This window comes from Maniola hyperantus, chromosome 6 (genome assembly GCF_902806685.2).
Source record: "Maniola hyperantus chromosome 6, iAphHyp1.2, whole genome shotgun sequence".
NCBI classification, from domain to species: Eukaryota; Metazoa; Arthropoda; class Insecta; order Lepidoptera; family Nymphalidae; genus Maniola; species Maniola hyperantus.
The window spans coordinates 5,841,327-5,861,265 of record NC_048541.1 but is presented as its reverse complement, the minus strand read 5'-3'; the positions used below and the strand labels follow the sequence as shown (position 1 = coordinate 5,861,265).

General features: G+C 34.9%; 1 protein-coding gene and 2 long non-coding RNA genes across 3 annotated transcripts; all 3 read left to right on the top strand.

Moving 5' to 3' along the window:
- The first annotated feature begins 797 nt into the window (after positions 1-797).
- On the top strand, positions 798-2,679 carry LOC138402438 (uncharacterized). The gene is made up of 3 exons (XR_011236816.1): positions 798-1,096; positions 1,904-2,110; positions 2,612-2,679. It is a non-coding gene; the product is annotated as an uncharacterized lncRNA (long non-coding RNA).
- LOC138402437 (uncharacterized) lies at positions 2,680-5,502 on the top strand. The gene is made up of 3 exons (XR_011236815.1): positions 2,680-2,759; positions 3,066-4,175; positions 4,747-5,502. It is a non-coding gene; the product is annotated as an uncharacterized lncRNA (long non-coding RNA).
- A 4,877-nt stretch (positions 5,503-10,379) lies between these two features.
- Positions 10,380-19,823, top strand: Trap1 (TNF receptor associated protein 1). Its single transcript, XM_034969797.2, has 13 exons — positions 10,380-10,612; positions 10,685-10,833; positions 11,061-11,222; positions 11,718-11,953; positions 12,560-12,669; positions 12,742-12,815; positions 15,503-15,779; positions 16,347-16,416; positions 17,869-18,016; positions 18,355-18,482; positions 18,715-18,902; positions 19,133-19,364; positions 19,565-19,823. Exons 1-13 carry the CDS (start codon positions 10,495-10,497, stop codon positions 19,737-19,739), a joined length of 2,067 nt encoding a protein of 688 aa, XP_034825688.1. The 5' UTR covers positions 10,380-10,494; the 3' UTR covers positions 19,740-19,823.
- Positions 19,824-19,939: the final 116 nt, after the last annotated feature.

Sequence of the window (19,939 nt, the reverse complement as noted above, 5' to 3'; positions counted from 1 at the left end):
CGTAAAATAAATTAAAAAAAAAATCAGTATATCTGTGGGTCACGGTCAGTGGTCACACCTCACACGGTATGCGCTCTGAGCATGCATATTACCGTGATGTTACCAAAGTAGGTACTCCATAGGGGTGCAACTCCAGAACATTAAAAAATCGCAAATTGAAATTCGCTTGTGGTGCCATCTAAGCGCGAGAACGGCTAAACAAATAGATAACAGTTAATAAAAGACGTAAATAGATGGCGGGCACATTGTTGTAATTTTAAATTACAAACATTTGGACAGCCACAGTCACCGTCAGTGGTGCCAGATTAGGCGAATTACCGCCATTTAGGCTACCTCGGCGGGCCAATCGGCGCCCAAAAATCCCGATTGGCTACCAGTAACCATTTAGGCTACCAGTAGGGCGATTGTCTAAAACCGGTATCAATCATTATTACAATCTCAATTGTTCTGATTGGCTGAATTTGTGCAATCCTTGTTGCAACAATGCATTGTAGCCAATAGTGAGCGAGCATTAACCAATCAGAGATGATTGTGATCGTAACATTGTAGCTGTCAAACAACCGCGGTAGGGCCCCTGGAAGATAGAAACGGGCGATTTTAGGCTACTCAGCAGGCAAAATCCTAAAACAAATTCCTAAAGGCCGGCAACGCATCGGCGGCTCCTCTGGTGCTGCAAATGTTCATGGGCGGCGGTAATCACTTAACATCAGGTGACCCGCCTGCTCGCTTGCTCGCTATATCTATTAAAAAAAAAAAAAAAAACGGGCGAATTCAATTGGTAAATATCTGGCAACCCTGGTCGCCGTTGAAGTTCAAACTTTTCATGTTTTCGTGTATTGTTGTTTGTGCGGTTCTAAATATTTCTATTTCTGATAAATTTATCTGACCCTGCTTTGTTTACTGGACTCTGTGTTTCCTTTAACCACCTCGATAACTACCTAAGGATTGATTTACGGACTCGATTCATGCCTGAACGATTGACCACGGCTACGGATTACGGACTTGTTTTTGCTTTGTGAAAAGATTTTCTGTCGATAGATTTGTGCAGGGAAAATGCCACGGAGATCTCGATGTGTGTTCGGATGTGAGCAATTCGGTAAGTTTAAAATCAGCTCACTTGTAATCTAACACAAATCTCTTAAACGAGTCAAACTCTATGCTCCATTAGTACATTAGGTATTTTATCATGATACTAAATAATTCCTGCGATTTCGTCCACGTGGATATCATCCAAAAAACCATTTTAGAAATCCCGTGAGAAGTCCAATTTTCCGTGATAAAAGTAGCCTACAACCGTCTCCGATGCAAGCTATCTCTTCACCAAATAGATGATGCCCGCCACTTTGTCTACGTTGGTTTAGCGTTTTAAAGAATCCCATGGGAACTGTTTGATTTTCCGAGGCAAAAGTAGCCTATGTCCTTACCTGGATGCAAGCTTCTCTGTACCTTCTAACTTTTATCATAAACGGTTACACAAATTGACTGTGAAAAGCTAGCAGACAGACAGCCTGACATACTTTTGCATTTATAATATTGGTAAGGATTATTGACTACTAATTCTGTACATTTTTTGTTTTGTAATTAAGTGTAGGTACGTAGGTACAACATTAGATATTATTTTGAACTTGAATGACTATGGTTTTTTTATATTTTACTAGCTGCCCCAGCGAACGTCTTACCGCCTAGTCGATTTCGGGCAATTCCATAAAAACCATCCTCGTACTTCAAGGAATATTATAAAAAAAGAATTAGCGAAATCGGTTCAGCTGTTCTCGAAATTTGCGCTTAGCAACACATTCAGTGATTCATTTTTATATATATATTATAGAGATTAAGTAAATAAGTACAATAAGTATAGATAATACAATAATATATTGCATATTTTATGTTACTACTTTTTCAGATGTTTTGCATCACTTTCCAAAACCTGGCCACTCCTCTTTGAAACGATTTCAACAATGGAAAGAGATAGTAGGACAAGATTTAGAAAGCAAGACTGATGATGAAATATATACGAATTATCGAATTTGCAATCACCACTTTGAAGATCGTTTTTTATACCATCACAGTAAAAGACTAGCAAAGACAGCATTTCCTTCTCTTAACCTTGGTGAGTTTTATTTATTAGTTATTACAGTAGAGAGGATTATGAGAAATTACATTGATTGACATGTCAATAATAGGTCAAAGCACAGATTGTAGAAGCTTGAAAACACTGGCCAAGTGTGGGTCAGACTTGTGCACAGAGGGTCCCATACTTCAGTCGTATTTTTCGACGTTTTGCACGATAAATCAAGAACTGCTATGTAGAAAATAACTGGCCAAGTGCGAGTTGGACACAGCACATAGGGTTCTGTAATACACAAGAGTAAAACAGATCACTTTTCTTAACAAGCCGCAAAACTGTAGAGGTTTATTGTTAATATCAAAAAAATCAACTTGGCAGCGCTACGGGATACCCCACTTGGTATCAAATGTAATAAGTACAAATGTTTCTATGGAATCTTCAAAACTGAAATCTCCTAATGAAGTTGCAGACAGAAACTAACTATGTATAACTAATAATTATAACATAAACACTTCTTCTAAAACTCTATTTTGCATATTTCAGGTGCCATTGATTCAAGTCTAGATGCTAATACAATAAATCAACCAGAAAGTTCTACACATAATCAATCGCGCTCAAAGTACCCCATCTGTGGTTCACAACATCCAAGCAGGATATTCTCAAACTCAGATTCAGAAAAAAATAATTACTAGTAAGTTGTGGCCATAAACAACAAATAATACACATACACACATACACACTGGGAGGTTACCTGGCTGGCACCCCACTAGACCTAGGTCTACTTAATTGTTATTACTTGTTTTTATCTGTATTATAAGTATTTTTTGTGTTCCTTATATGTAATTTAATATGTAATAATATCCAATAAATTTAATTTAATTTAATTAAATAAGAGATAAAAAATCTTTACTGTTTAACAAGATTTTAACAAGAATAGAGTATTGAAAATTGTCTAATAGTTAATGTATACTTAATAAAAACACCTTTTTTTTTTCAGGAAAAGCTGGTCAAAGACATGTGAATCTCAAAGTTCAGAAATTGTTAAGGAAAATAGTTAATTTGAAAAATAAATTATTCGAACAAAGAAACCAAGTAAAGATAGCAAAAAAAATGTCAAAAACAAAATTATTTAACAAGGTTCTAAAATACTTACCTATGCCTGCTCAAACACTTGTAAAAATGCAATTAACACAGCATAACAAAAAAAGCCGTGGAAGAAGATTTAATCATGCAGAAAAATTAATGTCACTCTCGATATATAAGAAAAGTCCAAAAGGCTATAACTTTTTGAGAAAAATGTTAACTTTGCCATCAAAACGAACATTACTGGATGTCCTTAAACAAATAACAATTAAACCAGGCTTAAACCCTGCGATAATTAAACTTTTGAAAAATGCGGCAGACAAATTGGGGATGGAGCAACGATTATGTGTATTAATCTTTGATGAAATGTCTTTGTCTCCATCCCTACATTTCAATACAGCATTCGATCAAGTAATCGGATTTGAAGATTTTGGGGGAAATGAAATTACAGAGAATATTGCTGACCATGTTTTGGTATTCATGATAAAGGGGCTAAAAGCTAAGTTCAAACAGCCAATTTGCTATTTGTTTTGCAAAAGTGCCACAAAGGCAGTAATATTAAAAAGGTGTATTAAAAACATAATTACACAAATTAATCAAACAGGATTGGCTGTCGTCTCAACTGTCTGTGATCAATCTACAATTAACAACAAAGTTATAAATGAGCTGATAAAAGAGACTAAAGTAGATTGTCTTAGATTAGGCAACGAGCCTAGGGATAGTAGTTTTGCTGTAGAAAATAATAATATATTCCCCTTATTTGATCCCCCACATTTGTTAAAAGGAATACGAAACAATTTACTGACAAAAGAATTAAGATTCACACAGGAGGACGAAGTAAAGACTGCTAAATGGATACATTTAAAGCTTCTGTTAGATATTGATGCAGGAGAAGATGACTTACGAATGTGCAACAAGTTAACAGAAGCTCATGTACTCATAGAGAAAATTCCGAAGATGAAAGTAAAACATGCTGCACAAGTTTTTAGTCAGCGTGTATCAGGAGCGCTACGATTTTGTGCAAGTAAGTACTGTTAATGTTCTGAAACTTTTAAAGACCTGATATTTGAAGACCTTCTTCACTTTAGAATTAATTCATCAGACTTTGGTACTACTTGACTAGCAAGGACTAATCTTATTCTCAATAATTATTTATTAGCAACATATATGGCGCTATTTTACATCTGTAATGTGATGATAGTGCAACTTTAAAACATCCACAACTCCATACTAATATTATAAATGGTTGACGCCAGCTCACTATTGGCTACAATGCATTGTTGCAACAAGAATCGCACAAATTCAGCCAATCACAACAACTGAGATTGTAATAATGATTGATGCCGGTTTTATGAAATCGACCCACAGCCCACCCAATTTTGACGTTTGGTATACAAATAACTTCTTAGGGAAGGACACTACTTTTTTCTCTGAAAATCATAGAGTTCATAGATTTTAAGAAACCTAAATCCACGCGGGTGAAGTCGCGAGCATCAGCTACAAATCCATGTAAATGTGGCCTGACATTTATGTATAAAAAAATATATTTAAGTATTTATTTAAGTATTTAATTTTTAATCTTTTTTCTTTTTCAGAAAATAATTTACTACCACAAGAGTGTGCTGACACAGCCGACTTGCTGCTATTATTTGATCGTCTTTTTGACTCCTTTAATGGAGGGTCTTATAAAAAGACCCATAAAATATATAAAAATTGTTTGAAAATGAACTCTGACCATTTTAAATTATGGGATGAAAGTGTGCCAATATTAAAATCAATGCGATTTAAGATGGAAACAAAAAAAAAAGATGGAACAGTAAGTATTCGTTATGAACAGGTTCCATCAATTAAAAATTGGATCCACAATATTAAAGTTATGAAAGAATTGTGGCTATGTCTAAATGAAAAACATAATGTAACTAGTTTGTTAACGCGCTGTTTTAACCAAGATCCTGTGGAAAACTTTTTCTCCTCTGTGAGGAGCCACGGGGCTAGAAACACAAACCCTACCTGCCAGCAGTTTGAAAGTATTTACAAAACATTACTTGTAAATAATTTAAATTCAAGTCACTCATTAGGGGCTAACTGTGAGGAAGATCCTAACAAAATGTTACAAAATTTAGATTGTCTTTTGATAGAAAATGACATCAAAGAGCCCCCGATGAGCAATGAGCCAATGGATACAGATCTAAGTATAGAAAATTTGGCAGATAGTAGTTCAGAAATTGGAGACAAATTAATAATCTCTGAAACTAAAAAGTATGTGACAGGGTTTGTCATAAAAAAGCTAAAAAGGAATGTGTGTAAATCTTGTATAAAATGCAATAATGAATTGTGTGACACCACCCCACCTCAAGCAGATGAATACATACATTCTATCGATATCACAAGGAGATCTCTTTACCGACCCTCGCGTAACTTTTCAAATTGTGTGAGAAATATAATAAAAATAGTAAAAAGCATGTTAAAAAATGATCCTGGGAAAAGTGGCAAAAGTCAAATGATAAAATTATTAGTTGATCAGAGTACAAGTTTTGATTTTTTAACATGTGATACACACAAAGTCAATTTGAAAAATTATATAATAAATTTTGTGATCAAATTGATTATTCACAGCTGGTGCAATAATGTAAATAAAATTTTAAAAGGTAAAAATTCAGATACTGAAAATGATAGCATAAAAATTCAGGCGTTGAGATATTATCAAACACATAAAGGTAAATAATCTATTTTATGCAATCTAATGAAATCAGTAGTTGAATTACAGACTTCGTTTGATAAAACTAGCTTATGCTCGCGACTTTGTCCGCGTGGACTTCACAAGTTTCAACCCCCTATTTCACCCCCTTAGGGGTTGAATTTTCAAAAACCCTTTCTTAGCGGATGCCTACTTCAAAATAGCTATCTGCATGCCAAATTTCAGCCCGATCTGTCCAGTAATGTGAGCTGTGCGTTGATAGGTCAGTCAGTCAGTCAGTCACCCTTTCCTTTTATATATTTAGATAAGGGGAATCATTCAAGCTTCTGTCAACTATTGCACATTCGTAAGTCATCTTCTGCATCAATATCTAACAGAAGCTATATCCGTTTGGCAGTCTTTACTAAATTGTTTTCTTTAGTAAATCGTTTTGTATTCCTTTTAACAAATATGGGGGATTAAATTGTTAATTGTAGATTGATCACAGACTCTTGCCAATCCTGTGTGATTAATTTGTGTAATTATGTTTTTAATATTACTGCCTTTGTGGCACTAGTCAAATATAATATAATCTATATATAAAAGGAAAAGGTGACTGACTGACTGACTGACTGACTGATCTATCAACGCACAGCTCAAACTACTGGACGGATCACGCTGAAATTCGGCATGCAGATAGCTATTATAACGTAGGCGTCCGCTAAGAAAGGATTTTTCAAAATTCAACCCCTGAAGGGATAAAATAGGGGTTTGAAGTTTGTATGAAACTCTGTCAGTTTTGAAGTGTCTATAAAGTTTTGTAGTTAATATTTTTGCAATTTGCAGTATGACATATTTTATTAAGCTCATATGTTAAAATCTCATTGTTAAAGATCAACTCTAAGTGTGTGAAACAGGGGTTCAAAATTTGTGTAGTCCACGCGAACGAAATCGCGGGCATAAGCTAGTAAACATAAATTCCCATCAATAAAATCAATCTAGTAGATTGGTTTTATTGATTACTTGATTTAGTATAATTTATGTTTATTATTTTACAGTTTATTTACAGGGAATTTTATTTAATATAATTTATGTTAATTTTTTTTATTTTTAATATTACAATAAAACTTAAAGCTAGCTTTATGTTAATTATCTTTGGCTCATATAACAATTATTTTATTGTTTTCTGACTACACAAATACACCAATTGTGGTAATAATTTGAAAATTATTAAAAGTAAATAACCGAAAATGTTAAATTTGAATAGTAATTATTTCACAATCTTGCGGGTCTTGAATTTGGGTATGTATTTTATAGTGTTTACATACACTTCGTATTGTTTTCTATTCTATTGTATTTTATGTATCTACCTAGTTACGAATTTATGATAATAAATATTTACAAAACCTTAAAACCTTTTTCTTTCTATAATATAGTTATAATTAAGTAGCTCAAAGAGTCATAGTCTTGTAATATATATTTTTGGAACACGTTTTAAACAAACGTTAATGGAATTATTAATGTTTATTTAAAACGTGTTCCAAAAATATAAAATATTCTAGTAAAGTACATTTAAATAGCATTTAAATTTTCGCGCTCTCGCACGCCTAGCGCGCTTTTAGTGCCCTCTTGATGTGAGTACACGCGTAACTTTGAAAAAGAAATCTAGAGTCGCACATCTATTTCTAGTATATAGTAGATAATCTATGAGGTACTCTGTGGAGCATGCTCTGAGCGGTACTTTGTGGCGGTACCTACCCTACACCTCACCATAGAGCAGGATGTATTCTACGATACAGGAACGTTTGCTTTCTCATTCACACTAAAAAAAGAGCACAGATAAAGTTGCTAATGTGATAAACAGAGACGCAGCTAACCTATTTTTTGTCCCTTATCGTGTAACTGGTTTTTTTCCAGAATACATACAACTTACATACAAGGCATGCAACTTTAGTTACGAAACAAACTTTGAGAATTCGTGGCGTATTTGTATTTCTCATGAGTTATTTACTTGTTTGCGAACGTTAAACGTTACGTTAACGAACGAAAAAAACGTTTAATACAAATATTGTTGATCGGTTAATACAAATATTGACTACTAAACAATGGTAATAATTGTCGTGTTATTCGTTACGTTATATCGTTACGTCGTGTTATCGCTATCTCATACGTGGTTACACAGTACTTGAATCTACCTATTATTCTATCTACGATTCTACCTCAGTACGCGACTCTGACTAGGACTAGGGTCTCTAGTCTAGGAGTAATCATGGAGTAATAGTGTCTGTGGCAGTGGTGAAGTTGTCAAAAAATTATCCAGGGCCGTAAAATCAATTAAAAAAAAAAAAAATGTCAAAAAATTATATTCTCTTTGTCAAAAAGATTAACCTCTCTATTGAAAACTAATAAATAAATAAATACATAAAGGGCAAATAGGTACCTACCACGGAACAGAAAGAACAGTGGAAGTGCAATTCACCAAAATTACTATAGGAACCGCTGTCGCCAAACTCATACAAATATACCGATAGTCATATATTGCACTACAAAGAAACAAATCATTTGATTTGTCGTTTAAGTTTAGTCAAAACTAGCCTACGTCACAGATTTGGAAACAAACCCTGACGTTCTAGAAATAAGATTTATTTTGCTTTAGCGGAAGAACGTATTTACGAGCTATAATCATACTCACGTCACATTAGATTCAATTGTCCTATTAATTCCGCTACTTGACCATAGATGGCGGTATTCTAACTGGTAGCAATTATAAACTTAATTACGTTAAACATATGGTTGACATTTGCGTGATCGGTCGATTTTTTTTCCTCCTCAGCTAAGGCCGCACCACGTAGCTCAATGAATTACCTATCGATATCGATAGATACTCGTTATTTTGTTCATTCGCAAAAATAAAATTAAAAAGGTAATTATAAAATTGAATAAAAGTGCTGGTATGTATGCATGCCTTTTACAAGTATGCACAATAAATACTGCAACGTATGAAAATAGTTAAATTTTATTTATTGCCCTTGAAACAAAACATATTTGTTAAGAAACTGGCGTTTCGAAAGTCTTATTTTTAATTTTAATAAACGGTGTATGCGAACATTTATGTATATATTTTTCGACTATTGCCTTCATCAAATCGGTAACGTGATTAGACGCAGGAATCTCCGAATCACTTTGTCTTTTTGAAGAACCTGGAGTGACCACATTTATCATTTTGTGGCTGAAACCAAAATTAAATTTTGAGAATAAATCCGTACTAATATTATAAATGCGAAAGTGTGTCTGTCTGTCTGTCTGTCTGCTAGCTTTTCACGGCTCAACCGTTCAACCGTTTTTGATGAAATTTGGTACAGCGATAGCTTGCATCCCGGGAAAGGACATAGGCTACTTTTTATCCCGGAAAGTTGAAAAGTTCCCACAAGATTTTTAAAAACCTAAATCCACGCGGACGAAGTCGCGGGCATCATCTAGTACCTATATAAAAATAAATAGGAGAAAAATTAATTAGTGTGTTTATGAATTAAATTTGATATTTAGTCAGTCAATCTTCATAGAAAAATATAACTAAGAGGTGGTGTTGTTTTGTATTATAATATCAAGTATTTTCAATACTTACTGAAAGTAATAAAATAAAACAAGGTTACTTACTTGATTAAAAAACTTAACGATTTTCATTGATGGAAGCGCAGTAGGTTTCGTATATCTATATCCTTTATTTGATATTATAAAATCGATTTCTAAAAAAATGTTCAGAGCATAATATCATGCTTGATTTGGTTGGCATCCAATTAACTCTACCCGTTGCATCTATCCATTTCTCTTTGATGCTTGCATCTTTGGGAAACCTAAAATTATTTTAAATGAAGGTTAGAGGAACTACTGATGTCTATTTAGTGATCAATGCAACGTCTCACTCATTAATAAATTATAATTATTGCGTTACTATTTATTTATATCCTTGTATCGATATCAATCGATAAATTCAATATTCGACTTGGCCACATCACTACTTGAGTAGCGAACACGGAGCGAAGTACTTTCGGAATAGAATCAATCCAAAATAAACTTTATCTTAATTGGTTAAGGTTGATTTTGACTAACCGTTCTATTAAATATTAGTAAATTGAAATAAATTAAGATTTTATAGAAAACAATGAAAATCGTACTTACCGATGATACGAAACACCTCCATTTTTAAGATTTTTTCTCCTACTATCATTTTTACACTCCAAAACGGAACAGTAACATTGCTAGGGCAATATGAATTTGTCGCGAGACTACCAACTCCACGCGATGTTAGAACGCGACTGGGATCAGTTTTACGTAACTACGCTTAATTGTGGCACGCGTGCCACGCCTACTTAGCACTTCCACTGTTTTTTCTGTTCCGTGAGCTATTGGCTCAAATAATCTGATCCTAATGGTTAGTAGAGAAATAGCAAAATAGAGTTTGACAGATGATCGACCAATCACGGGCTGCATTTCAAGGGTGTCAAAATTTGTTTGCCCGTGAGCCATCTGATTCGTAGTATCGTGGTAGTATCCCCGGTGGTATCCCTATTAATCTGTGGTATAAGTTAATCGAGGCCTAAAAATATTAGACGTAATTAAATAAATAATTAGTGATTTAAGGCCAACCTATATTATCAAAGCTATAATGTCAGCACTTCGAGCTAGACTGGGTTCTTCTGTTTACCTTTCTAGGTTACTTTATCATTCAGTAAATAAATCAAAACCGATAAACTGTGTTACCGTTGCAGCCAATGGATTCAATGGTGCGTTTCTAGTCATTCAAAGAAGAGCCTATTACTATGAAATGGATAATATAGTTATTGATTTAATTACAGAAAGACTTATGTTTAGTTCAAACTACAGCACAGTTTCGGATCAACAGCCTGTAGACACTACAAAAGGAAACGCTGAGCGTAAAGAATTTCAAGCAGAAACACGGATGCTCTTAGACATTGTTGCTAGATCTTTATATTCTGATAAGGAGGTAAGTTATTAAACAAATTACCATTCATCAAGTCGCATGCACATAATCAATGTGCAGAAATGGTGCAAAAATACTTTAGAAATAATATACTAAAATGATCAAAAAATGTGTTGCCCATTTAACACCATGGCTGCAAAGATAGCAGGTGTAAAGACAATAACAATAAGTCTCATGTTATAAAGCATGTTTAAAAGTTGACCCCAAATTTGTTAAAATCAATTTTTCAGGTATTTATCAGAGAGCTTATTTCTAACGCTAGCGATGCATTGGAGAAATTTCGTTATTTGAGTGTAAGTGCTACACCGGACTCGCCACAACTGGAGAACATAGACAGAGCCTTGGAAATAAAATTGACAACTGATAAACAAAATAGGACACTTACTTTTGAGGTAAAACAACTACAGTACATTGCAGAAAATAATGTAAATAGACCTTTAGAATGAGATTTCTGCTTTATAATGTGTTGTGTCTGTCACTCATACCTATGTGATGTTTTATCACTCTCAACGACAGACACAATGCTCTACAAAACTGCTATCTCTTTATAAAGGTTGATGTACATTATTTTCTGCTGCATACTGTACTACAGCCAATGTTTTTTTCTTAAAAAAAAAAAAAGAATATTAGCCATGTTAAATGTCTAATATGTTATAAATTACGTGCTTCATAAGTTCCTTATTTAAACACTTTAAGCAAACAATTCTTGTACATATATTTTTCACTTTCTTAAAAACAGCTCATATGATTTGAATGAAAATTTTGTTAAAAAAAACAACAGAGAAGTAAAAAAACCTTAGCCTAAACTTATCACTGTATTGTACATTTAAAGTTATTGTAGTGTTTTATGCTTCAAATTGTATGCAGTTTTTGTTTTACAATAACAGGATTCAGGTATAGGTATGACAAAGGAAGAATTGATACAAAATCTAGGCACAATAGCAAGATCAGGTTCAAAATCATTTATAGAGGAAATAAAGAAACAGGGAGCTGAACAGGCCAGTTCCATCATTGGCCAGTTTGGAGTCGGTTTTTATTCAGCATTCATGGTTGCTGACAAAATTGAAGTGTTCACCAGAAGCAGTATTGCTGGGTCTCCTGGATATAAGTGGAGCTCTGATGGGTTTGTTGAATTAATAAAATTACTTACTTGTCGACTTTACAATTATCCACTTTTTCATGAAGCTTCTGCATGACATTTTTTTTTTAATTAGCCACAAACTGCTGATGACATTATCATCATCATCATCATCATCAAACACATCACAGGCAGTTAGAAGTAGCTTCCTTCTAGCTCTGAACTCCCAAACGCCTTGTGTCCTCCTCTATTTCTTCAACCTTACAGCCTTTAGGTCGTTCTTGGTTTTTACAGCTTTCAGGATGGCAATAGCATGAATATAATCTGTATATATAAAAGCGAAATAGCACTCACTAGGACGTAGGTGGTTGACGTAATTATAAAACTAATATCTTACCAAAAAATATGTTCATCTTAATTTACCAAATATTACAGAACTTACATTTAACTATTTTAATATCAAATTATTCCCTAAAACCCGCAGACTTTGGATTTGCATGTAACACATTTATCTAAGCTTAACACAAGGGATGTGACTTACCAGAAAGGAGGTTGTTGCCAATTTTTAGGAAATTAATGAAGCTGTTAACTTTTGTGAGTTTTAAACAAGTTTCTATTGTAAGTGTTCATTGTTGTTTCATGTTATTTCAGATCTGGCACTTATGAAATTCAAGAAGTAGATGGACTGCCTATTGGTACCAAGATTGTTGTATATTTGAAGACAGATTGTAGAGAATTTGCTGATGATGCTACAGTTAAAAGTTAGTAAATATAATAATGCATAGTTAGTTTAGTTTTAGGATTTCAGAAATTATATTGCATTTTTGTTGCAGATATAATTATGAAGTACAGTAATTTCATTGGCAGTCCTATTCTATTAAACAGTGAACAAATAAACTCCATAAAGGTTTGTTTTCTAATTTTAAACCTAAATTTAAGCTTGTGCTTGAAAATTCTGAATTTTTCTTTGCTTCTTGTAATATTTTCCCATTTTTAGGATAACATACCTCAATAGGAAAAAAGGAACCCTTATAGGATCACTTAGTTGTCTGTCTGTTTGTTGTGTCTGTCAAGAAAACCTATAGGGTACTTCCCGTTGACATAGAAACATGCAATTTGGAAGGTAGGTAGGTCTTATAGTACAAGTAATGGAAAAATTCCAAAAACCGTGAATTTGTGGTTACATCACAAGAAAAAATTAAAATGTGTTCATGAACAAAGAATTAGTATTTTCAAAGTAACATAACTACACTAAGTGGGGTATCATATGAAAAGGCGTGTAAAGAGACGCATTGCGATGGCGAAAAATGCCATGACAGGATTAATTGGGATTTGGAAGAACAGAGGCATATCACTCAAAACCAAGACCCGTCTCGTTCGTGCCTTAATCTTCCCAATTTTTATGTATGGAGTAGAGACATGGACTATCAAAACAAGAGAAAGGCAAAGAATAGACGCGTTTGAAATGTGGTGCTGGAGGCGGATGCTACGGATTCCGTGGACTGCCAAGCGCACAAACGTGTCTATCCTTTCGCAACTCGGGATCACTGCTCGACTCTCCTCCATATGTTACCAACGATTACTCTCATATTTCGGCCACATCATACGGCGGGGGGACGACAGCTTAGAAAAGCTCATAGTGACGGGCAACACTGAGGGCAAAAGACCGAGAGGCCGCTCACCAACTAGGTGGTCCGACCAGCTAAAGGAGTCCAGCAGGTGTGGATTTCATCACATTGTAAAAATGGCCACCGACAGAAGCCGATGGAAACAGATAAGCCATTCGAGGGCAGTTTGCCAGGACCACGATCTTCAGCAATGAAGGAACGACCGGAGAGAGAGAGAAATGAATGACAAAAAACGTATGACAAATTATCAGTTCACCAAAAACTTTTGAAAAACTAATCAAATCACAAACGTCGTATACCGCAAACATATCATTTTACAAAAGATCATTTGACAAATATTTTATTCACAAATGTTTTACTTTGCAAATTTGCTGAATGTTAAAATATCATTTAAAAATTTATTATTTCAAATTCGCGATTTTACAAAATAATAGATGATAAATTTATTATTTGATAAAATAAGTAATTAACAAAAAATACACAAAAAGTCTGTTTTGCATACATATGCAAACCCCTATGCAACGCAGCAATAATATCATGGGGCTCCTTTTTTCTGGATGTGAAAAAAAAAATAACCCACGAAGGAGATGGCGGGGTCTCAGACCCCGCCATCCTCTTCTAACCTAACCGTTCCGAGTCGGAGTGCCCCAAGTCCCGAGCTCGCTTCGCTCGCTCTTGATGGTGGGAGCGGGAGGGAGGAAAGAGAGCCCCCACCATAGTGGTGGTCTCTTCTCGTCGACCGGGGCCCGTCGACGGAGCCCCGCTTCGCGGGGCTCCTTTTTTCTGGGTGGTAAAAAAGAAATAACCCACGAAGGGGATGGCGGGGTCTTACAGACCCCGCCATTCCCTTCTAACCTAACCGTTCCGAGTCGGAGTGCCCCAAGTCCCGAGCTCGCTTCGCTCGCTCTTGATGGTGGGAGCGGGAGGGAGGAAAGAGACCCCCCACCATAGTGGTGGTCTCTTCTCGTCGACCGGGGCCCGTCGACGGAGCCCCGCTTCGCGGGGCTCCTTTTTTCTGGGTGGAAAGAGACCCCCATTATAGTAAGCGGTCTCTCTTAAAAAAAAGTGCGATATATTGTTTTACTAATTAACACGATTAAAGAAATCAATTGTTTGTCAAATGATATTTTATGAAAAATTTGTCTGGTAATTTGTTTTATCAAGTGAATTATTTGTAGAAACATAAGTTTTATAACGATCATAAAACGATTCATAATTTTGGCAAAATTTGTTTGGGAAATGAAACTTTGTCATTTGTTTTTTGTCAATTGATCGGTCACCCTATTTTTAAGCATAATAGTTTTTGATTTATTGTGCAAACTATTGAAAAAATACTGTTCCCCTTCCTATATCCCAAGTTTACCAATCAAAAAATCTGAAATAATTATGGTCAATAGAAGTTTATGTATATTTTGCAGAGAAAATAAAATCATTGCTCTAACTATCATAGTTTTTGTGATATTAACAATAAACCTCTACAAACAAAGTTAGTTTTGCGGTTTGATAGCAAAAGTGATACTTACAGATTTTCTTCTTCTATTGTACGGAACCCTCAGTGCGAGAGTCCGACCTGCATTTGACCGGTTTTTAGGGTTCCGTAGCCAAATGGCAAAAAACGGAACCCTTATAGATTTGTCATGTCTGTCTGTCTGTCTGCCTGTCCGTATGTCACAGCCATTTTTTCCCGAAACTATAAGAGCTCCCTCAGTACGCAAATCTGATTCGCACTTGGCCGGTTTTTTAATTCAATTAATTTTTTTAATTTTTTCTGTAGCAGAATAAGAACATTGTTAAATCATATTATGAGTACATAATATTTTCTTTAGTTACAAAAGATCAGATATAAATGTTTTAGTCTGAAATGTAATGAGAATGAAATTATTACTATAATCAATATATCAACTATAACTTCTGAAATATGAGTATAACTAGGAAAAAAATCTCAATTGTTAAATATATATTTTAGCCATTGTGGTTAATGGAGCCCAAAGAAGTGACTCAAGAGCAGCATATAGAGTTTTACAGGTTTATTAGTAATTCCTATGACAAGCCACGTTTCACCCTCCACTACAAGACGGATGCCCCTCTCAGTATCAGATCCATTCTGTATGTACCTGAAGGCAAGCCGGGGCTATTTGAACTGTCAAGAGACTCAGACGTTGGTGTGGCTCTGTACTCTAGAAAGATCCTGATTAAGAGCAAAGCTGAAAACATCTTACCCAAATGGCTGAGATTTGTCAAAGGTCAGTTACATTTTTTGATTTAGGTATTTTTCATGCATTTTTGCATATTTATTTTTATTTTTATTCACAGATGTAACAATAATTTAAAAGTAAAACTTACAATATCCTTTTCCACAAGGAACATTTAATAGAATGGGAGTAATTTAGACCTTTATTTATTTTATAAATTGGTCACTAATTTAGTAGTAATATTAGTGATCGATTATAAATATAAATACTCAGGCTGAGATCTATAGAGCATACTTTGACTTTGCTCAGACTTAAGTTTCAGTTGAAATGATTTGTGCCAGCGATATAATGCTGTCTTGTTTTAACAGTGTCTAAAGTCTTAGTAAATTCAGAGTGCGCTCGATATATCGCAACCCCATTGCAACAGATTTACTATTAGCTATATTGCTACTTGCAACCATCATAAAGGTGCCATTCCATTGAATCTGAGTGGTGCGGAGAATTGTTTAGCACACCAAGACATGTTACTAATACATACTAGATTTTTTACATTTGCTTACATTGTTTCTACAGAATGTTGTTTAGCAGCCAAAATAATTTAAATATATTTCGTTTTAGGTGTCGTTGATTCAGAAGATATACCATTGAATCTTAGTAGGGAGTTATTACAAAATAGTGCATTGATCGCGTAAGTATTTATGCCATGTTCCTTATTAAATAAAATGTAAAACAAATATGACAAAAAGTGACCATAACATCGCATTTACACCAAGGTGTTGTCCAGACCTTCATGAGTATTAACTATATAGTATACTAGCTGACCCTGCGAACTTCGTTTCGCCTAACAGTCGATTCAAATTTTTTAATTTTTTTTAAAATCCCCACGATTTAGGACTTCAGTACTTTGCAGCATCAGGATTGAGGAGTTACGATCCGAAGTTCAATGATGTAGCCTATGCTTGGTACCTAAAATAATTTTGCATCATCCGCAGTTCCTGAAACATTATAGTTTAGGAGTGCTGTACCCTACATCATCAGGGTTGAGGAGTTGAGATTTGAAGTCTGAGAATAAAGTCGTTGCTTGGTACCTACAATATGAATTCACTATGAACACTTCCTGAATCTTGATAACTCAGGCGGGCAGTAACCCTGCAGCATCAGGATTAAGGAGTTGAATCCAGAATTTTTTATGTGACCACCACGAAAACTTTTTTTGTTGATTTAAAAAATATATTTGCAAATCGGTCCAGAAACCTCAAAAAAATCGATGTAGAAAAAAGAACCACCTCCTTTTTGACAGTCGGTTAAAAACCGATTACCTTGAAATATTTACGGAACAATTTTTAAAATATCCCCTTTCTAACAAAAAAAGAATGAATGAAATCGGACTACGCGTTAATGAATTACAACTCAGTATACATTTTAACTTTCATCCCCTCTCCTACGGGAACCATGCTGAATTTCGGGATAAAAAGTATCCTATATTCTTCCTCATAGTATGACCTCAAATCGTACCAAGTTTCATTGGAATCCATTCAGTAGTTTCAGCGTGATGCGCGGCCGTGATACAGACAGACAGACAGACAGACAGACAGACAGACAGACAGACAAAAATGAAAAAAATTACAGTTTTGGGTTCAGTATCGATTATAGAGTGCCCTCGAAAAAAAAATTTCAAAATATCTTCAATGTACAGAATTTGACCTGTTACAGTTTTATTATACGTATTGATTAACTATATAAAACAAGTAGTCCAGTCTGAACACGAGGCGTATGACTGCGTATTGTACAAAACCAAGACAAAACCCGATTTCTGCTGGGCTTGTGTATTTAATCCGGTCCAAACCCACTTACGCTGCGCTGCGACGCGACGTGACGCGGCAGCGCCTTGCTCCAAACTCATATAAACTATATTTGCCGCGCCGCGTCGCTCAAGTGCGCTTTGTTTCATACACATTCATAAATGTATTTGACGTGCCGCGTCGCGTTGCACAGCGCAGCGTAAGTGCGTTTGGACCTGCCCAAACCTCAGTTCTAATAGCTGCTCAGTTCTCATACCCACCATATTGTATCTTCAGGTTGACTGCTTGTTTTCGATCACTGTAACAGATATTATTACGTCACATTGTTTGGTTCACAGCAAACTACGTACTGTATTGACAAACCGGTTCCTCAAATTCATGGTTGATACAGCAAACAAAGATCCTGTTGGATATGATGCATTCTATAAAGATTATTCGTTGTTCTTCAAAGAAGGCATTGTTACGAATCAAAATCCACTTGAAAAGGTACCATTTTTATCTTTAAGAATTTTAAGAATATTTTAATTTTTGTATATTGTAATTAGATTGTAATCCATACTTCAATTCATGGTCAATATTATAAATGCGAAAGTGCGTCTGTCTGTTATCTTTCACAGCCCATCCGTTTAACCGATTTTGACCTGCAGAGATAAATATTTCCGTACATAGGCTTATGTCCTGGAAAATCAGTTTTCTCGGGATTTCTAAAAAATTTGAATCCACGCGGATCAAGTCGCTTGCATCATTTAGTTTGTATATAAATCATATTATTTATCTATTATGAAGTATATTATTTACTATACCTACCTATAATTTTACCACAGGAAGAAATTGGTAAACTGCTACGATTCGAATCCTCAAAGTTAGAGAGCGGAGTTAAAACTTCTTTGGCCGATTACAACGCACGACAGACTAACGACCAAAAAAATATATATTATTTGGCAGCCCCTAGGTAATGTAAATATTTTTATTAATTGTATGTTTCTGGTTTCCTAAATTTTTCACTTAATTGTGATAAGAACAAAATAAATAAGAATATCTTGTGCCATATCAAAACTTTTCTTTAAAAAAATCCAAGTTTCTTGTAAAAAAGGACCCCAAGTACGTACTGTACGCTATTTTTTAAGTATGGAAAATTAAACCATGTTCTTGACAAGATTTTCACAAAACTATTCTTATTTCAGTCGCGAATTAGCCCAGTCGTCGCCTTATTACGAATCTTTGAAGAAACGCGATGTCGAAGTTCTGTTTTGCTACGAGATGTATGATGAGCTCGTCTTATTGGAATTGAAAGAGTTTGGAGGCCGGTCCCTTGTGTCAGTAGAGAATGATATGCAAAAGGATCCTGCGGATTCAAGTGAGACTATCATTGGTACGTTCCCAAATCTTGCTCTTTTGTCTCTCTTTTGTGTCTGTGTAAGGGCAAACCTGTTGGAATTCCGCGAAATACGCGCGTGGAAGTCTGTTTTAATGTAAGATATTAAAATATTACGTAAGCGAAATAGTATCTACGAGACAACATTATACAATAAGTTGCAACGGCAGTTAAGTTTAAGAACGCAGCTTTACATTACACTATTTTAAAACTTTGAAAATTTACAGGAAGTGACGATTTGCAACAAGGACAAGTTAATGAATTGGTGTCATTCCTAAAAACCAATTTGTCGGGCAAAGTGTTTGAAGTACGAACTACGCAAAAGTTAGACTCCCATCCCTGCGTGATCATTGTACCGGAAATGGCTGCAGCGCGACATTTCATCAGAACTCAAGCTCAGAACCTTAGCGAGGAAAATAGATTTGCTTTGTTGAGACCCCAGCTAGAGATCAACCCAAAGTAAGTGTGCACCTAAGTTGATAAATAGACATTTATTATTTATTATTCATGCGGTATGATGAAAATTAAAGTTGAGGCGTCAGTTACCGAGCGGAAGGCAAGGGTATTGAAATACCACCGAGAGAGGGCGCCACAATATGCGGCCATCCTAAAGTTATTTTGATTATGCTTTAATTTTATTGTATTTGTATTATTTACAGACATCCCATCATAAAAAAGCTGCATAAACTAACAAGTAGTGATAAGGAACTAGCAAACATGGTGGCACAACAGCTGTTCTCCAATGCAATGGTCACCGCTGGCTTACTAATGGACGCCAGAAATCTAATTACGAACATTAATGATCTTTTAGTGAAAGCCTTGGAAAAACATTGATGTAGTTATATAATTGTAAAACAAAACTAATTAATTAATTAAAAATAAATTATATATTAGATATTTGCCACATAAAGCTTCTTTTACTTACTACATTAGCTACACATTTTACAACTTAGTGTCTAATAAAGTATACGTAAGTCTTGTACCATAACTATTAACTAACTCAATACTTTGGTGCTTGTAAAGACCTTTAAATA